The following is a 17,617-nucleotide window of genomic DNA, read 5'->3' as shown; positions in this document are numbered from 1 at the left end:
TCCTCTTTGGTGTGGACGTAACAACTACAAAGAAAGGTAAGAAAGCCTTCTAGCATGGAATTCTCCTTTAATAACCGTTACCGTTAAGTTAACCATTATAGTCAAGAGTAGTAATAACAAAACAAATTGCCAAGATAAACATTGGTAAAAAATAATTAGGCAAAGACGAGGGGCTTGATCATTTCCAGGCTATCCTACTCTTTATTTAATGCAAATTACAGTACCAGGGAACTATTCCTCAGAGCACGCAGAAGGAATATTTACAGAGGCGCACATTTAGCATACCTTCACAGAACAAAAAAGAAAGACAAAGAAAAACATTTAAAAAAAAAAAATCAAATGAAAGAAAAAAAAATTCAGTCACAAACAGAGGCATTCAAGTAGTAGTATTGTTATACAGGATGTTTTTTGTAATATTTTCTTTTTTTCGTTCTTTTTTTAAACCCAGATAGCATATTCTTCTACCACAAATGCGCTGAATATTATGATGGCAGAGATTTTAAGTATTTCTACTATATAAAATCTCCTATACCATCATATATACGATATATATATATATACATATACACTATATATATATATATAATCTCACACATTCTGGCTTCTCTTTTTTTGGTAACCTTTGTGGTTTTTTTAGACAGGTCCGGGGGCAAGGTGAAGTGGTCACACTGTGTTCACAGTGTGTGCGTATGGGGGGGACGACGACTAGCAACGCGCTCATGACTCCATTACTTTATGTGCTACTGAACACCCCTCGTATGTAACGAGGAGCGGAGCGGTACGAGACAGAGTGAAAAGGAACTGAGAAATGACCAAGGAGAGAGAGAATGAGAGACGGGGGGATACATTATCGTCTCCGAGGATGGTTTTTCGTCAACATTTGTCGTCGAATTTGGCTTCGGTGAAACCAACAACAGAAAGCAACCCCTTGCATGTAGCCTAACTGTATATCATGGTTTAATTAATGAACCACAGTTGCCATGCCCACCACCACCACCCCACCCCACCGCCCCACTTTGTGCCCTCACTTCAATGCGGGGGAAACGTGCGGTTTGAGCGTGTGTGTGTGGTGGGCGTCCCACTCCAATACAACACAGGTTATCTCCAAAGGAAGTTATCCTTATAGTCGATAACATCTGTATGTTACACCGACATTAAGACTGTGATGAAATGGGAGGGGGTGAAAAAAATCCAAGGACTGTCACTGAGGGTTATAAAGCCTAGATGTAATACCTTGAGCAACGCCCCTCACCGAACGGTACCGTTTTTTCCCCCAGAGTAATCAAGTAAAGGAGTGGCGACACGCTTTGATCTCCCCGCAAAGCGGGGTGCCTATTGGTTGTAGTTCCAAACATTGGAACTATATCCCATTGAGATAGAATGAGCCACTCTCGTACTACTTGATTACTCTGCGTTTTGCAAAGCATTTCCACTGAGCGACGGAGGTCATATAACCCAAATATACATTAGGCTTCATTCGAGTGGAAGGGTGTGTGTGTGCGCGCGGCTGTGCACGCACGCACACAAACACGTGTGTTATTATGGGACAGCAGAACATTCAACAGCACCCAAAGGAAGAGTCACAATGCATGGTGGGAGAAGGATGGAAGGAGGGGGAGGGGGGGGGGGGTGGTGGGCATGATGGGGGGAACAAGGCGATAGTGTATGAAAGCAAAGGCACTCCAAAACTATAGTTACACTATACAATGACTAGTTCTTGTTACAATAATACAGCTGTCATCTACTGTACTGTACAGGTAAGATTGAACTATATGGCTGGATAAAGCTGACCATCATCATCTACAATATCCATAAACAATGTCAGTTTTTGCCCCGATTCTTTTTTTTTCTCTTCGTTTTTTTCTTCTTTTCCAATACCCCGCCCCACTAACCATCCCACCCTCTTTGTTTCTGCTCATAAACAGTACATGGGTCTGCATATATACATACCTTGAACACAACATGGAAAAAAAACATATATAAAAAAAAAAGAAAAAAAGAACATACAAGTCAGGATTTTGGTGAGGAGCATTTATACTGTATATACAAATTCTGCTGTTGTGTTCTGTCCTTTTTTCCCCTCCCCATTCAGTTTATTTTGTATTTCTTTTATCGTAGTATCGAGTATTTTTCCATAAGACTGTACCGAGCGGCTCTATGCATGTTCAGCAGGCGGAGAGGAAGAACGCTTGACAAAAAAGGAAAAAAGCAAAAAAGCCCGATTTTATACTTTCGTCATACGACGGTGGTGGTGTCACTCACCGAAAACGGCATCTCTTACAACAAGCTTACAGATCTGCTCGATTTCAGCGAGGAACGACGGAGTCATATGTCGTGCGTATAAATTAAGCATATTAACACTCCCAACTCAGTGGTCACAATAATATGAGACAGTCTGTGGTGGCATAAGCAAAATGCGGGTTGTTGTCCCCCATCCCAAATCCCACCGCGCCGTAAAGACTACTCAATTATTAAAAGACGGAAGTGTGAAAGATTGTCTTTGAAACTTTCACAGGGAGAAAGAGGCAGATGGGAGTGTGGGGGGGGAGTGCTGGGTTCTGGTGGTGAGTGGAAGACGTTATCTGCACTGTCACAAGACCAGTCACCCCCAGAGTGGCAGAGAGAGGGGAAATAGTGACGAAACTCCTACAGCCTTATTATGCCTAAAAAGGTATACTTCAAAAGCAAGACGGCGTCTCTTGCAGAAAATGACCCAAAATCTTTGGCAAGCGACGCCGTTGAGAAGTATGAAACCACTTGAACATTAGCCCAAAAAAAAGAAATAGCATATCTACAAGCTCAGAACGCAACGCTGCGCTGTGAGCTTGGGCGAAGAGATTGCAGACGGGGAAAAAAACAACACGTCCGCGAACAGTTTGCAACTCAGGTCCATTTCACTAAGACTAGAGGTTTTTTTTTTAAGTGGTTGACGATCATGGGCGAACACAGGAGACCGGGGGGTCGTTGAATAGCTGGAATCTAACACGCAACTCCAGCAAAGAAGAGAAAGAGAGAGCAAGGAAGAACAGAACAAAAAAAACACCACCTTGCCTTAATCTAATATGTCTTAAGGCAGCAGCAAATATTGCTACTGCTCTGCCAGATATGAGCTCACCATAAATGATTTCTGAACCATTGAAAGTTAATATACATATATCTATATATACTTTTTATACATAAGGAAAAGTAATATATAAACCGTGTATGTATGCATGTAATGTATGTATGTATGCAACTATGCATGTATGTTTTGTATTGTATGTAAATATATTTATATATTATACAAGCACACACATAAACAGATACATGTCACATCCATCACACATGTCAACCCAACCCTCCCCCCACCCCCCTCCCCCTCCCTCCAAAAAGGAAAAAAAAAAAACATACAATTGCCCAGGAATATAAAACAAAAATAAAAACATGGTTGATTAAAACAGCTGCTAACCATTTAAAAACAACCCCCGGACAAGGGAGAGGCAGAAAAAGAAAAAAAAAGAAAATTATAATAAGTTGTCCAACTTTCCCATCCCCCCCCCCATTCCCACAAGTGGACAGTTCCTGTCCACATATATCAGGATCATCATGCATCCATGTGTGAGAGACTGCATGTATATGTATATATAATATATATATATACGTATATATATATGATGAGAGTGTGTGCGTGTTTGTGTGTGTACGCGACGTGCGTGAGCCTCATGCCTAGTTTAGTGGAGAACTGGAGGTCAATGTCTGGAAGGGAGAAAATGTGAGGGGGTTTGTGTGTATGTGTGTGTGTTTGTAGGGGGGGAGGGAGGAGGAGGGGGGGGGGTGACCCTACCCCAGTCAAATCCTTAGTATTCATTTTAACACTGAAGACTGTATAAAAATGGTATGGTTTCCATGTCTAACCCTCTTCAGCGGCAAATCATTGAACACTAAAATATCCGACCGGTGTCGGTGGTCCTAACCATTACTCAGGCCATGCACTACAGGAGGAAACCAGGGGGGGGTCCAGCCAGGGGGGAAGACATGGGGTTGTGGAGGGAGGGGGTGTTGTCAGAGAGAAGGCCAGGTACTGTAGGTATGTATTTAAATATGGGGGAGGGAGGTAGGTAGGGGAGTAAATGGGCAGGGGGCAGCCAGCTTATAGGACTTCATGACCTTCTCTACGGATTGTTCTCGTACGTAACGAACGTTAGCAGGCTAGTATCGTGTATACAATGTGTACAGTGTACTTTTTCTTTTCTTTTTTAGAACGAGTATAGTCAACAGCAGCCTCCCCTCCTCCCCCTCTCTGGCCCCATCATCACGAAGAAGAAGAGCAAGAGAGAAAAACGTCTTCGGCGGCGGAGGAATCAAAAATAAAAACTAAACAAATAAAATAAAATAAAACATCTGGGTTGAGGGTGGTGGGAGGGAGTCAGTCAGGGTGGTGGGGGGGGATGGGCAGCTCGGCGATAAAGGTGTTTGTTTTGGTGGTCGTTGAGGTGTGTGTGTGTGTGGGGGCGTCTGACCGACCCCCCGCTGGCTAGGGGGTCGGTCGGCATCCCTCCCAACTGCTGTTGGAGGGACTACAGAAGAGACGAGAGGAGAGGAGGTTGGAGTTCATCCTGGGGTTGGGGGTGACGTGATGGAGGGGCCATGATGAGGTGGGGATGGGGGGCTGAGGCCCGGGGGGGGGGGGGGGTGGTTCGCAGGGTGGTGGGGGTTCAGGAGGTGGAGTTGGAGGCCGAGGCAGAGGGGGTGGTGGTGCTGGGGCCTCGCTCTGTGCTGCCGCCGTCTGGAAAAAGCACAACCAGGAGGAAAAAGAGAGAGGGACTGTCACTCATTCGTATACCAAGTGGGGACGGTGTCATGGAAACATTGAAATCAAAATAAATAAATCGTCGATCGAAATGGGCCAACAAATATAATCGAATCTGTGACCATCAGGGTTGCTCTTTTTTTGGTGCCGTTCAAGCTCTTGCCAATCAAGAGCTTCAATAGCACCTGCTTTTACAACAGCTTGAGATTTCCCCCAACCTGCTAAACCACAGAGACTAGAATTATCCAACTTTGTGATCTACTACTGTGATTTAAAAAAAGTTTAAATCAAACTTTTCTTTGTCGAATCGTGACCTTAAAATTAATTGGAAGTCAAATCGAATTATGGATTTTGAGAATGCCGAGAACGTAGTTTAGCAACGTTAGCACAGCACCTCAGTGGAGCTATAGTGATGGGTACAGGTACCGGGTAGGGCAATTCATCAAAAATCAAAACCGATATTTGGAACAAATAACCCACTTAATTTTGCTCATTGAGTGCAATTGATTAATCAAGGGTTTAATTTATTTGTATTTATATATATATCAACGAATCAACATGAAAAACTATTAATAATAACCACTTAATTATTATAATATTATAATAATTCTAATAATATTCTTAAATAATACACTTATAATGGTGGCATACAAAAATAGTGAAAATAGCCAATCTACAAGCTCATAAATCTGCTATTTACACAATAACAATAATAAAAATAAAAGGATAATCGTAATCGAGGCAAACGTTTGAATTACTCGTGACATTGATTTGAAGTCCTAATCGCCCGGTAGCGCTAGTACAGGGGGCCGAGTGTGGCACTGACTCAGTGGTGGAAAAATAACTCAATTGTTTTACTTAAGTAAAAGTACCAATACTGCAATTTGTAAAAGTACTCATATTGCAGAATGTCCCATTTCGCAAAATGTGTACAAAATCTATTGAAAATAGCCGATCTACAAGCTCATTGCGACGCATTGTGAGCTTGTAGATCGGCTATTTTCAAATGGCCGAAATGTATAGGGTTGAAGTGGTTAATGTATGTTTTCTAATCAAAGTTAAAATCGCCAAAGTAACTAATAATTGTAGTGGAGTAAAAGTAAAATAATTCGGCTCTGAGACGTAGTGGAGTAGTAAAAGTAAAAGTACTGGAAATTGGAAATACTCAAGTAAAGTACAAATACCTCAAAATTGTACTTAAGTACAGTACTTAAGTAGATGTACTCAGTTACTTTCCACCACTGCACTGACCTGTGGTGGCAGAGGCGTTGGTTGGGGTGGAGGCTGCAGCCTGGCTACGGGCATGGGCGGGGATGAGGATGGAGGCCAGGGAGGGGTTACTGGACAGCTCTGAGAGGAGAGAGGAGGGGTGGTGGGTGAGTTACAGCAGTGCTTCTCAAATACCAAACCACTTTAATGTAGTTCATTTAGTATTTCCCTCCCTCTCTGAAATCTGAAATTATCTTGTATACAGATTTATTTGTTTGTAGTCGATCTCTATATTCTGTAAAATTAAGAAAGAATAACATGACAGAGACGGTGACTGCTTAATTAAGTTAATTTAGGACCGTCTAGCAGTTAATTTCGTTTTATTAATCACATGTAGCCCATGATTTGTATTGGCATCATACTGCTATTATGCCCGTGGATATACAGAGTGAACTTAACAATGATAAATGGGGCGACCATACCCGTTACCTTTCCCGGGACCCCCATGACTCTGGGAGTGTAGTGTACAAATGACTCTCACGGCCAAGCTAAACCAGGCTTTTCTCGTGCGTTTACTCTAAACGCGCGGACCGTGCGTGCGTAAGCCAAATGCCCTGGCTACATCCATCTGTCAGACACGCGGCAGGTTTGTGCAGGACCTTCCGGGAGGATATATAGATAGGCGCGCATGGGGGCATACGCACGTAAAGAAATTAGAACCGATCCTATTTTTAGAGCACGCATAGGATGGCCCGCGTTATCCGTGCGTCTGGTGTAGCTGGTATCATTGACATATATTGGTCCTATCCAAACGCACTGTACGCGCGCAGTAAAAGCGCGCAGTAAACGCATGCGCACGCGCGCAAAATTGCCTGGTGTAGCTTGGCCGTCAGAGCTACCATACTGTACTGGTTAATACCAGAATACTGATATATTATTGATTTCAGCTGTTACAATTCCAAACGTGCCAAACATGAACTGCTTGTGTTTGTCCAATGTGTTTGGATTTAGTTCATAAAGTTAACATAACTATAACTAAATTAATTTGAAATTAAATAAAAAAGGTTCTTTTTCCAGATTCCAATTTAAAAGAATGGCCAATTCTTTTTCAGGATTTCAATTCAAATACCGTATAGCAAAAATAGCTGATCTACAAGCTCAAAACGCATGTAGATCCCCCCCCCCCCAATAGATAATACCTAGTCGTGGTAATTAAACAAATACCTCAATTTACTATCTTTTTTTTTACACGATTTATCTACCCACTGCAAATATGTGGTGAATCTAGTGAATCCACTTGTCGACCTTGTTGGTACTAGTTGACTAGTTGATAAAAAAAAAAAAGCTAGAATGTAGATTGTAGCCACCAATGTACAGTTTTTAAATGTACAAATATATATATATATTTTTAAGAAAAAAGTATATATATGTTTTACCTATTTAACTACCATAGGTAGTTAAATAACTAGTCGACTAGTAAACTAGAAGTGAAACCCCTATGACATGGTTAATGAAGTGGTTACCCTGGGTGGTGAAGTTAAAGAGGGAGGGCTTCTCTCTCCCGTTGGGCAGCTTGACGTTGGGGTCGCGCAGCTCGTCGAAGAAGGAGTGCGCGCACGCCTCCAGCGGGGTGAGGCGGGCCGTGGGCGTGTACTCCAGCAGGCGGGAACACAGCGCGATGGCTTCCGGTGGGGTGCGCGGCCGGAACACCTACAGTAGTACGACAACCAATCAGACAACAGTGTCCCGGAGTGAACAAAGTGGTCACACCCACGGCCTTATTGGTCAGCTGGACAAGTCAGTCATCATTCATAACCTTTTATTTCATGTTGGAATGATATAACAATTAACCCAAATCGACCTGATTCTACATATGTCTTCTAAATCATGATAGTTTTCAGAAAAACGTATGTTTCTATATCAGTTTGTTCTCAAACTATTTCATGTCATGTCAAGGAGCCCCAGAATGTTCCAAGGACCTCCCCAGAAGCACAGATTTGAGTTAAACACGTAGCAGATCTAAAAAATTGCAGATATACAAGCTCATAGCGAAGCGAATTAGGCACCTTGAAGGTAAGTTTTATCCTTGAAGCAGCAAAGTCAAAAGTCGTACGATTTAGTCACACACGTTTCACCGCAGTGACATTTGTTCCCCGCATTTGACCCATCTCTTGGAGCGGTGAGCCGCAGCGTGCGCCGCACTCGGGAATCATTAGTTGATTTGACCCCCAATCCAACCCTTTTGATGCCGAGTGCCAAGCAGGGAGGCATTTGGTCCCATTTTTTTCAGTCTTTTACAGTCATTACACACGTAACGATCTGGGCAGTGATACTAATGCATCTCGAGAGTTCAAGATTGTCTTATTGTCACATTGCACTTACAATACAGCTGCAGACATACTGCAGACAGTACAGGGCACAACACAGCTGCAGACATACTGCAGACAGTACAGGGCACAACACAGCTGCAGACATACATGCAGGCAGTACTGTACATGGCACCATCTCAACAGTGTGCACAAAGGTTAAAGTTACAATAAGCAAATAAATGGCAAGCTGGCAGAATGCACCCACAACGTGCAGTTACACAGAATGGCCACAGTGAGGAGCCTGAGAGGCTGCCACGAGGACTTGCAGCCTGCTGATTGGAGGATTACGCCGTCCAATGGTAAAAGCAGTGGGCGGGATCACTGAGGGTCAGGGAGAGGGAATGTTCCATTTAAAGCCTATGGCAGGGGGGAACCACTTTATAAAGCCTATGGCAGGGGGGGAACCACTTTATAAAGCCTATGGCAGGGGGGAACCACTTTATAAAGCCTATGGCAGGGGGGGAACCACTTTATAAAGCCTATGGCAGGGGGGGAACCACTTTATAAAGCCTATGGCAGGGGGGGAACCACTTTATAAAGCCTATGGCAGGGGGGGAACCACTTTATAAAGCCTATGGCAGGGGGGGAACCACTTTATAAAGCCTATGGCAGGGGGGGAACCACTTCATAAAACGCCTGTTTGATGTTGCATAAAACCCAGTATGTGAAAGTAGAGCATAAGATGGAAAAGTACAGACGGTGGTGGCTTGACCGTATCAGACCGGCGCTATAAAAGTGGTCAGGGTAGAATGGACCCTGTTTTGGGAGTGACCCGAGGAGGATGGAATCACTAAAAAGCCAGTTAAGTTCACTTCCAACATCTTACAACAAGGCCTGGGCACACATACTGTAGTTAGGATGTCCATCCTGTAATCGTTGGGTTACAGGTTTGACTCCCTGAAGCATCCTATATTCCTTCAGTGTGCCCTTGGGCAGGACACAAAGGGCTCCATTTTCATCACTGCTAAACCCCTTATCCCTAAACTTCTTTGCCTTTTTTGAAAAACATTTTTGAATAGTTCAACTAGCCAATCTACATTGACACGTTGTGAGCTTGTAGACTGGCCACTTTAACTATTCAAAAATGTTTTGCAAAATAGTAAAAAAAAAAAAAAAAAAAAAAGGCAAATAGGTTTAGGGATAAGGGGTTTAGCTGTGACAAAATTGAGCCCAAAGTCTCCATTTGTAAAGTCACTTTGGATACAAATTCCTCAACTGAAAAAGTAGCATAATTAATCATCGCTGTCGGGGCAGAAGCCTGACTATCCAAAGACCTTTACTTTTCAGGAAACTGACAATGTATCCAATGTAGTTATTATTTAGTAACACAGTCTTGTTAATACTTTTCATTGGTTAAATATTTATAAAACCCAAAAAGACATGTTTTGACAACTGTACGAAGAAAAAAAACACTCACACATCAGTGGTTTTCAAAACGGGGGTCCTACATTTTCCAGGGGGGTCCGCAAACAGTGGTTCAAATTCACTTGAAATGATTTAGAATACCAAAAAAAAAAATTGCAAGGTGATTGTTTCAATGTTGCCTACATGAATCCATATCCCATGCATATGTACAAAATACTTTTGCCATCATTTTAATGTTATTTCGTTTTTTAGCTTTGCTTTTTTTTATTGCTCTGTAAAGCACTTTGCGCTGCATTCATGTCATTATTAGACAATTAGACAATTTAATTGAAAACATCTGTTCAAATCAGGGTCCCTAGGACAGAATCCTTTTTGAATACCACTGTGCTCTGCTCTAACGGAGCTCTCGGCTTTCCCGTTTCGAACCCGGAGGTGGTTGGAGGAGCAGTGTTGTTTTCGTCGACTAAAACTAAGACGAGAACTGTTCGTCAACTACCTTTTTTCACTGACGAAAACTAAATGGAAACGGAATGAAAACTAAGCTATGGTGACTAAAACTGAGACTAAATATATTGACAATTTCGTCAATATATAAAAAGTAAAACTAGACTAAAATATTAGGAAGGGACTAGTGGATAAGAGATCCACTTGGTTGCATGCTGAAAATAGCAGATCTACAAGCTCACAACGCGCCGCAGCTTGTAGATCGGCTATTTTCAGCAAATGTAAAAACAGTCATTACGACGGTATCAAGGCCCGCCAAAACACATTTCAGTCGACTAAATCAACTGTAGATTTAGTCGACTAAAATCTTACGATATTTAGTCCAATAAAACTAGACTTAACACTGAAACATTCCAGGTGACTAAAATGTGGGTAAAACTAAATGAAAACTATTTCAAGAGACTATGACTAAAAACTAAAATTTGCTGCCAAAAACAACACTGCGTTGAAGAACAACCTCAGAGCTAGACACAGGTGGGACCGACAGCGCCGCTTGAGTGGAGCTGATGAGGATATAGATGGCCGTGGACAGGCGACACACACACACACACACACACACACACACACACAGATAATGGGGGGAAAGGGGTGTGGGTCTTAAAGAGTAGTAAAAAGGGCTCCTGACTGTACCTGTTGACTCACCTTAGTCCAAGGATGTGCCTTGATCTGGGGGAACTTGAACTCGGTGTAGTTGGGGTTCATCTCTCGGATCTGCTCTCGTGTGGGCGTACCAAGCACCTGGGGGGGAGGGGGGGGGGGGGGCACAGAGGCAAGACGGGTTATAAGGCGGAGAGAACTATAGACGAGACAGATGAGGGGTGTGAGGTTGGTATAGGACAGTGGCTCCCACAACTTTTTCATGTCATGTATTTTACCCATTTTGACCCGAGATCAGATTCTAAAAATGTCTTCTACATCCTGACAGTTTTCTGAAAAAACTATGTTTCTATGTCAGTCGCTTTTCTAAAATAGCAGACCTACAAGCTCGTAGCTATGAGCTTATAGATCTGCTATTTTTCAATAGCTAAAGCATAACATAATGCTAACACCAAAACCGGTTCCCGCCCAAAATGGGTTAAGCAATATTACACGAGAGGGTGTGGTTTAACGTGATTATTGCCATGACAGTGATGCGGTCAGGAACGAGACGTAGTCCAGTTCCGGAAGCATCACTGAAGTGTTGTGTGAAGTGTTGTGTCTGGGAAAACAGAGCAGCTGGATTCTTTGTTTTGATTAGGTGTGGAGTGGTGCTCGTTTGAACCATGGCTAGAAGGCTGTTTCAACCAATCAGTTTGCTTCCTCGAAACGACCTGTTTTATAATTTTATAAATTTTTAATGCATTTAACAAATGTATATGTATTTGGACCTTTGTCCCAACCTCTATAAATGTGAGCATCTCCATCACCCCTGTTATACCCTGAAGAAGGCAACTCGTTTGTCGAAACGTTGGTAAATAAAAAAAGTTTTTTTGGCATCGGGACTATGAGTTGTGCGACCTCTCCTTTCCATTTTAAAGGACCCCAATTTTAAATTGACACCAATTTAGCCCGCGGACCACTACAAGAGAAGGTTTTTACGGCTCTAGCAGTGATTCCTAACCCCTTTTAATTTCAAGGACCCCCAGTTCGACATGCTTAACTCAGAGTGTACCAATGGAACCAAGGGTCCATTTGTACACCTTTGGTTCCATTTGTACACTCTCAGAGTTACAGAACCCATAAGGGTCCATTTGGTTACAAACTATCATTTAGCTGGGGACACCCTGGAACTCCCTCAAAGACCCCTGGGTGAACCCCACTTTGGAATGGGAACCACTGGTATAGGAGAGTTAGCCGAGATTTTACATCCTGGATGAAGGCTGGAGGAAGGGATGACGGGCAGAGAGGGACTGAAGACAACATGATGGAAACTGCCGTGTGTGTTTCTGTAAAATTAAAACACTTTTGACAAGAGGAGACTACGCACTACTACGTCTACAGACCGTATGCCTCACGTAGGCTTTGGGGTTGTACCTTGATGATTTCAACCAGCTGATCCACTCCACTGTCGCCGGGGAAGATCGGTTGTCCTAGCAACAGCTCTGCCAGTACACAGCCTGCTGACCACACATCTACAGAAGGGTGGGGGGGGGGGGAAGGGGGCGGGTCAACAGACAAGAAGACGGAGTCACATTAAAAAGCAAAAGACAGAGGGAATTCATTGCTGCTGCTGCTGCTGCTAGCATGCTAGCACGCTGGCAACATTTATACAGGAGTTAAGGTGCGTTCAGACTTGAATTAAAAATATTCGCCTCGGTTCGTCCCGTTTGTGCTGCGCCAGGTCGCACCGGCCGTGCCCGTTCGCGCCGCTTAAATGTGCAACTTCTCGTCTTTGCATTGACTTTGTGTACAGTATGTATAATCGCGCTGCTCTTAACCATCCAAGTCTGAACGCACCTTTAGCATAGCGGTCACAGCAGGGCACTCCACCTACCTATGCTGGATGTGTAGTCGGTGGCGCCGAAGATGAGCTCGGGAGCCCGATAATAGCGAGAGCAGATATAGGAAACGTTGGGCTCCCCGCGGACCAGCTGCTTTGCACTGCACACAAAAAGGTGATGACACGCATCGTTATTATCAGCAACAACGCAGTGTTGATTTCGTCGACTAAAACTAAGACAAAAAATAATTGTGGACTAACGACTAAAACTAAATATACTGCCAATTTTGTCAACAAATAAAAACTAGACTAAAGTGTTAGGAAGGGACTAGTGGACAAGAGATCCAGTATAAGTCATTTTATACTTGTTTGCATGCTGAAAACGACACTGCAACAACGTTACCACAAATACCACAGCCTCTTCTGCGTTTCGAGCAGGAAGAGGGGTGTAGGTACACATACTGAACGCAATATGGTTTTTCCCCACTAATGGGGAATTAATAGCTGGGGAGGACTCGGCCTGTAGCCTGGGGTCCATATAGGCAGCTCCCGACAGGATCCACCGGGAGAATCTAGACGCAGCTGCGCGACATGAGACTAATTAATTAGAGCGACAGAGAGAGAGAGTAGTGTGTGTGCGTCAATTTAACAAAGGTGCAGACAATCAGAAATCAGCAGAGCGTGATCGACGTTTGTGCTACCGTATGCCGAATTGAAGTGGACGTTACTTTTTCTCCCTGGAAATAAAAACGTCTGGCTTTCCGAGGCTACTCGGCCTGTGATTGGCTGAGATGGGGGGGAAAGTGAGCGGAGGTTTTGCAATTTTGCAATGGTAATCCAGTCTGTCCACCATCACTTGCCAAGTCGGACGGCAAGCTCGTCGACGTGCACGGCCATCGGCTGCTCGTTCCGGGCACACGCTTGCCTAGTTCAGGTAACAAAAAACAAGCGTTCCGTCTTCCCCAGCTATATTAGGGGAAACAATATCTGTAGTACAGCCTCGAAAAAGTAATGGCTTCCATGCACTTCAAACTCTTCTCGCCATCCCCAGCAAAGTGCTCCGTCTTGATGACTTAATGGAAGATTTGACGGCAAATAATATGGGGTCTTGTGTTTGTAAGCGTCTCCTTTGCATATGGGAGCTAATTTTAATTCCAGTAATACACACTGTGTGCAGTCCTCTGTGTGAAACTCCCTCAGACAGGGCAACCTTACCAGGGAATTGCCCTGAAACCTTAGACGGTCCTGTCTGGGGTGCACTGTAAAATCCTCAGTGAACACTTAACTCAAGAGTGTGAAAATGTAACCAAATGGCCAGTTAGTTTGGCCATCTACAGGTCCATTTGGTTCCATTTGTACACTCTCAGTGTTAACCCATTCTGGGTGGGAACCCCTTTTGGTGTTTTAACCATTATTTTAAACTTTATCCATTGAAGAATAGCAGATCTACAAGCTCGTAGCGCGGCACTCGGTGCCGCGCTCCGAGCTTGTAGGTCTGCTATTTTTGAAAAATCGTGAAAATGTGTCGCAAATCTTTGAATATATATTCTTTCAGAGCAAAAGTTTTTAACCCACAACTTTGCTTCTGGGGAGTCCCTGAAACAACATATTTTCAGATGGGGGTTGGCGGCCAAATACATATAATTTTTGCGGTCAACTGACACAGAAACATAGGTTTTTCAGAAAACTGTCAGAATTTAGAAGACATTTTGTAGTTCCCAGGTCAAAATGTGGTTCCATTTGTACAGTCTCAGTGTTAAAGGAACACTGAGGATGTATGTACAGTACCGTGGGCGTGGCTCACCTGCCAAAATCACAGAGTTTGAGCACAGCAGTCTCTGGATCCAGCAGCAGGTTCTGAGGTTTGATGTCCCGATGGCAGATCCCAAACGAATGGATGTAGGCCAGACTCCTAAACAGCTGGTACATGTACAACTGCGCGCGCACACGCACACGCACACACACACACACACACACACACACACACACACACACACACACACACACACACACACACACACACACACACACACACACACACACGTCACAAAGTGTGCAAAGCTGGGTTTATCCTGCAATTTCTGGTATAGCGATGGTAATTAGGGGTAATTTTCATTCCGATTGGCACCATTTTGTTCCCATTTTTGGCAGTAGCACGGGTTGCATGCAAACACACAATCTGACAGTGAGCTAATTTATGATTTCTTCTAATAAAACTTTCAGTGCGCCGCCGCCAGCCAGAGAATGAGCCATTTATGTTTCCATTTATATAAATGCACTATTCTTCGCATGTTCTCCGCCCGTGTCCCCCTAGGGTAGGTACCCTCACACAAAAAACATGCAATAATCCTGGTCTCTAAAACTACCTCCCCCTGGCCAGCCGGGTCGCCTGATGGAGGGGAAAGGAACTGGTTGGAATAACGTGTTCCTTCCATGCGCTACGCCCAACCAGGGAAACTCCCCCCTGTCAGGTGAAATAATTAATAATAATCTTTATTGTCCCGAAGGACATTCATCTCAACACCAACAACAAAAACATCACATAGTACAGAAAAACATAACACCAAGACAATACAAAAAACATGAGTTCCCCACTGAAGCAACTTGGACATGCACATGAAGGAAGCATGAGTTCAAGTCCGTTGCTCTCCCCAGGTTGGCGGAGGGTGTGTAGAGCCCAGGATCACATTAGATGATTGACACAGGGGTGAAAAATGGGTTACATCGTGGGATAAAAATGATTAAAAAAAAAAGAAAATGCACTATTTAACAACTGATCACTGGTGTATGTACTTTTGTAGAAGTAGAAAGAACACACACGCACGCATGCGCCCTTACCTTGACATAGACCATAGGCAGGGTCTGTTTGGCTCGGCTGTAGTGTCTGGCCACTCTGTACACCGTCTCGGGAACGTAGTCCAGAACCAGGTTCAGATACACCTCATCTTTCTGTTGGAGAGAAGATGAACACACAGGGAGGTTAGAACTTAGCAATGCTCGTTACGATTCGAGCACACACTCATACAGCATATACAGCACTTAAGAGGAAGCAGTCAGGAGGAAGACGAAGAAAAAAGATGATATTAACCCATTTTGACCGAGACCGAGTTTTTTCGAAAAACCTATATGTTTCTATATGTCAGTGGTTCTCAAACTATTTCATGTCAATGACCCCTAGAATTATCTGCATTTGGCCACCGACCCCATCTCAAAATTTGTTGTTCCAGGGACACCCGTCAGAAGCATAGATTTGAGTTAAAAATGCTCTGAAAGAATATATACGGTATTCAAAGCTTTGCGCCACATTTTCATGATTTTTCAAAAATAGCAGACCTACAAGTTCATAGCGCGGCACTCGGTGCCGCGCTATGAGCTTGTACATCTGCTATTTTTCAACAGCTAACGCATAACATAATGCTTAAAACACCAAAAGGGGGTTCCCGCCCAGAATTGGGTTAAAAGGGGAAAAGGGCATTTTAAAAGAAATACAGTACTTAGTGTGTAACACAGCAAAAGTAATTCCCACCGCTATTAAACACACAACCAGTCCATTTTGTTTATACCTAGGATTCGGACTATAACTGTCCCGGTCCCTTGTGACTGGTGAGCCAAAGTAGCCAATTTGTGTGAACTAAAGTCAGTGTATCTACCGTCATAACTGAGATCTATTGTATATAGGAGGGAGTCTACCCTACCCCCTCCCTCCCCCTAAAGAGGGGGAGGAAATGCACTCATCGCTGCCGAAACTGCGGGTTGCAGACACTGATATCATCTCCTCTCGGACTCGTTTCCTGGATGGACAAACGCGGGGCCAGGGCTATGCACGTTTTGATCCAGACTGCGTACTGGTGACCCTTACAGGATGCAGAGGCCGCCCCCAACTACCCCCCCACCCCACCCCGCCCAGCCCACTATGTTATTCTAGTATTTCCTCTTCCTGGCGATGGCGAATGGTACGAGGCATGTATGTCATCAAGTGGTGGCTTTGGTAACCATTGTTCCTGGTCTAATGGGGCAGAGACTTGGAATGGGAGTAGGCATGTTATCTGGAGGGCAGTAGGTTCAGAATCAGAAGCAATTGTATTCAGTAGCAGGGGGGCCTTCATTTAGCCCCGACACTCTGCCCTGATTTGGTACCATAACACAGGGGTTCTCAACTTTTTGGCTGGGGAGGGACCCCCGGAAATGCTTTTTTCAACCCACAGCAGATGTTCCCAACCACTCCTCTGGTGGTACACAGAGGAGTCGCCCAAAAAAAAGACTAAAGTGGAATGAAATATTTATATTAATACAGGTAGCAATTTGTAGAAATAGGCTCTCCAGCCGTGCTGAAATGAGCATGACAGCTGCTGCTGCACAAAGAAGATGTGAGAATACCTACCCTAGGGGACACCGGGGGGGGGGGGGGGGGGGGGGGGGGGGGGGAGACCATGCAAACTCCACACAGAAAGACCCTTTCGCCAAACCCCGCCTCAGGTACACTCCTGTATTTTAACATCAGCTATTTTGGTACTTGGAGAGCCAGATATCTTCTGTGGTGGTACTTGACTTCAATATAAAAAAAGGTATACATACAGTCTTCCCAAGAGGGGATCAAATAGTCTTAAAACTAGCAGCAGCATTACAACGTGCTCTCCCGAGCTGTAAAAGAGCTAAACGCCGGTCTTGTCAATTACACTTGCCGCAGATATAGGCCCGAGAGCCATTTTGGGAAACGTGAACCACAGTTTAAAAACCGACCATTTATGTTCCTGACCCATAATTTCCGAAATGCTGCCTTAACCCATTTTGGGCGGGAACCTCTTTTGCCGTTAGCATTATGTTATGCTTTAGCTATTGAAAAATAGCAGATCTACAAGCTCATAGCGCGGCACCGAGTGCCGCGCTACGAGCTTGTTGGTCTGCTACTTTTTGAAAAATCGTGAAAATGTGGTGCAAATCTTTGAATATATATTCTTTCAG

General features: G+C 44.0%; 1 protein-coding gene across 2 annotated transcripts in view; it reads right to left on the bottom strand.

Annotated features, from left to right (window-relative positions):
- Positions 1–174: 174 nt before the first annotated feature.
- Positions 175–17,617, bottom strand: part of gsk3ba (glycogen synthase kinase 3 beta-a) — a 43,878-nt gene continuing 26,435 nt past the window's right edge. The window contains exons 4-11 of one of the 2 annotated variants that reach the window (XM_083777309.1): positions 15,494–15,604; positions 14,460–14,590; positions 12,710–12,816; positions 12,250–12,347; positions 10,867–10,974; positions 7,522–7,708; positions 6,041–6,139; positions 175–4,765 (exon numbers count right to left, since the gene is read on the bottom strand). In XM_083777309.1, the coding sequence (XP_083633435.1) occupies positions 4,695–4,765; positions 6,041–6,139; positions 7,522–7,708; positions 10,867–10,974; positions 12,250–12,347; positions 12,710–12,816; positions 14,460–14,590; positions 15,494–15,604 (912 nt within the window). In that variant the 3' untranslated portion in view covers positions 175–4,694. The remainder of the gene's footprint in view (positions 4,766–6,040; positions 6,140–7,521; positions 7,709–10,866; positions 10,975–12,249; positions 12,348–12,709; positions 12,817–14,459; positions 14,591–15,493; positions 15,605–17,617) is intronic. The other variant, XM_083777310.1, reaches the window with a different exon arrangement.

This window comes from Protomyctophum parallelum, assembly GCF_964188405.1.
Source record: "Protomyctophum parallelum genome assembly, chromosome: 11".
NCBI classification, from domain to species: Eukaryota; Metazoa; Chordata; class Actinopteri; order Myctophiformes; family Myctophidae; genus Protomyctophum; species Protomyctophum parallelum.
This window is presented reverse-complemented; position numbering and strand designations above follow the sequence as displayed.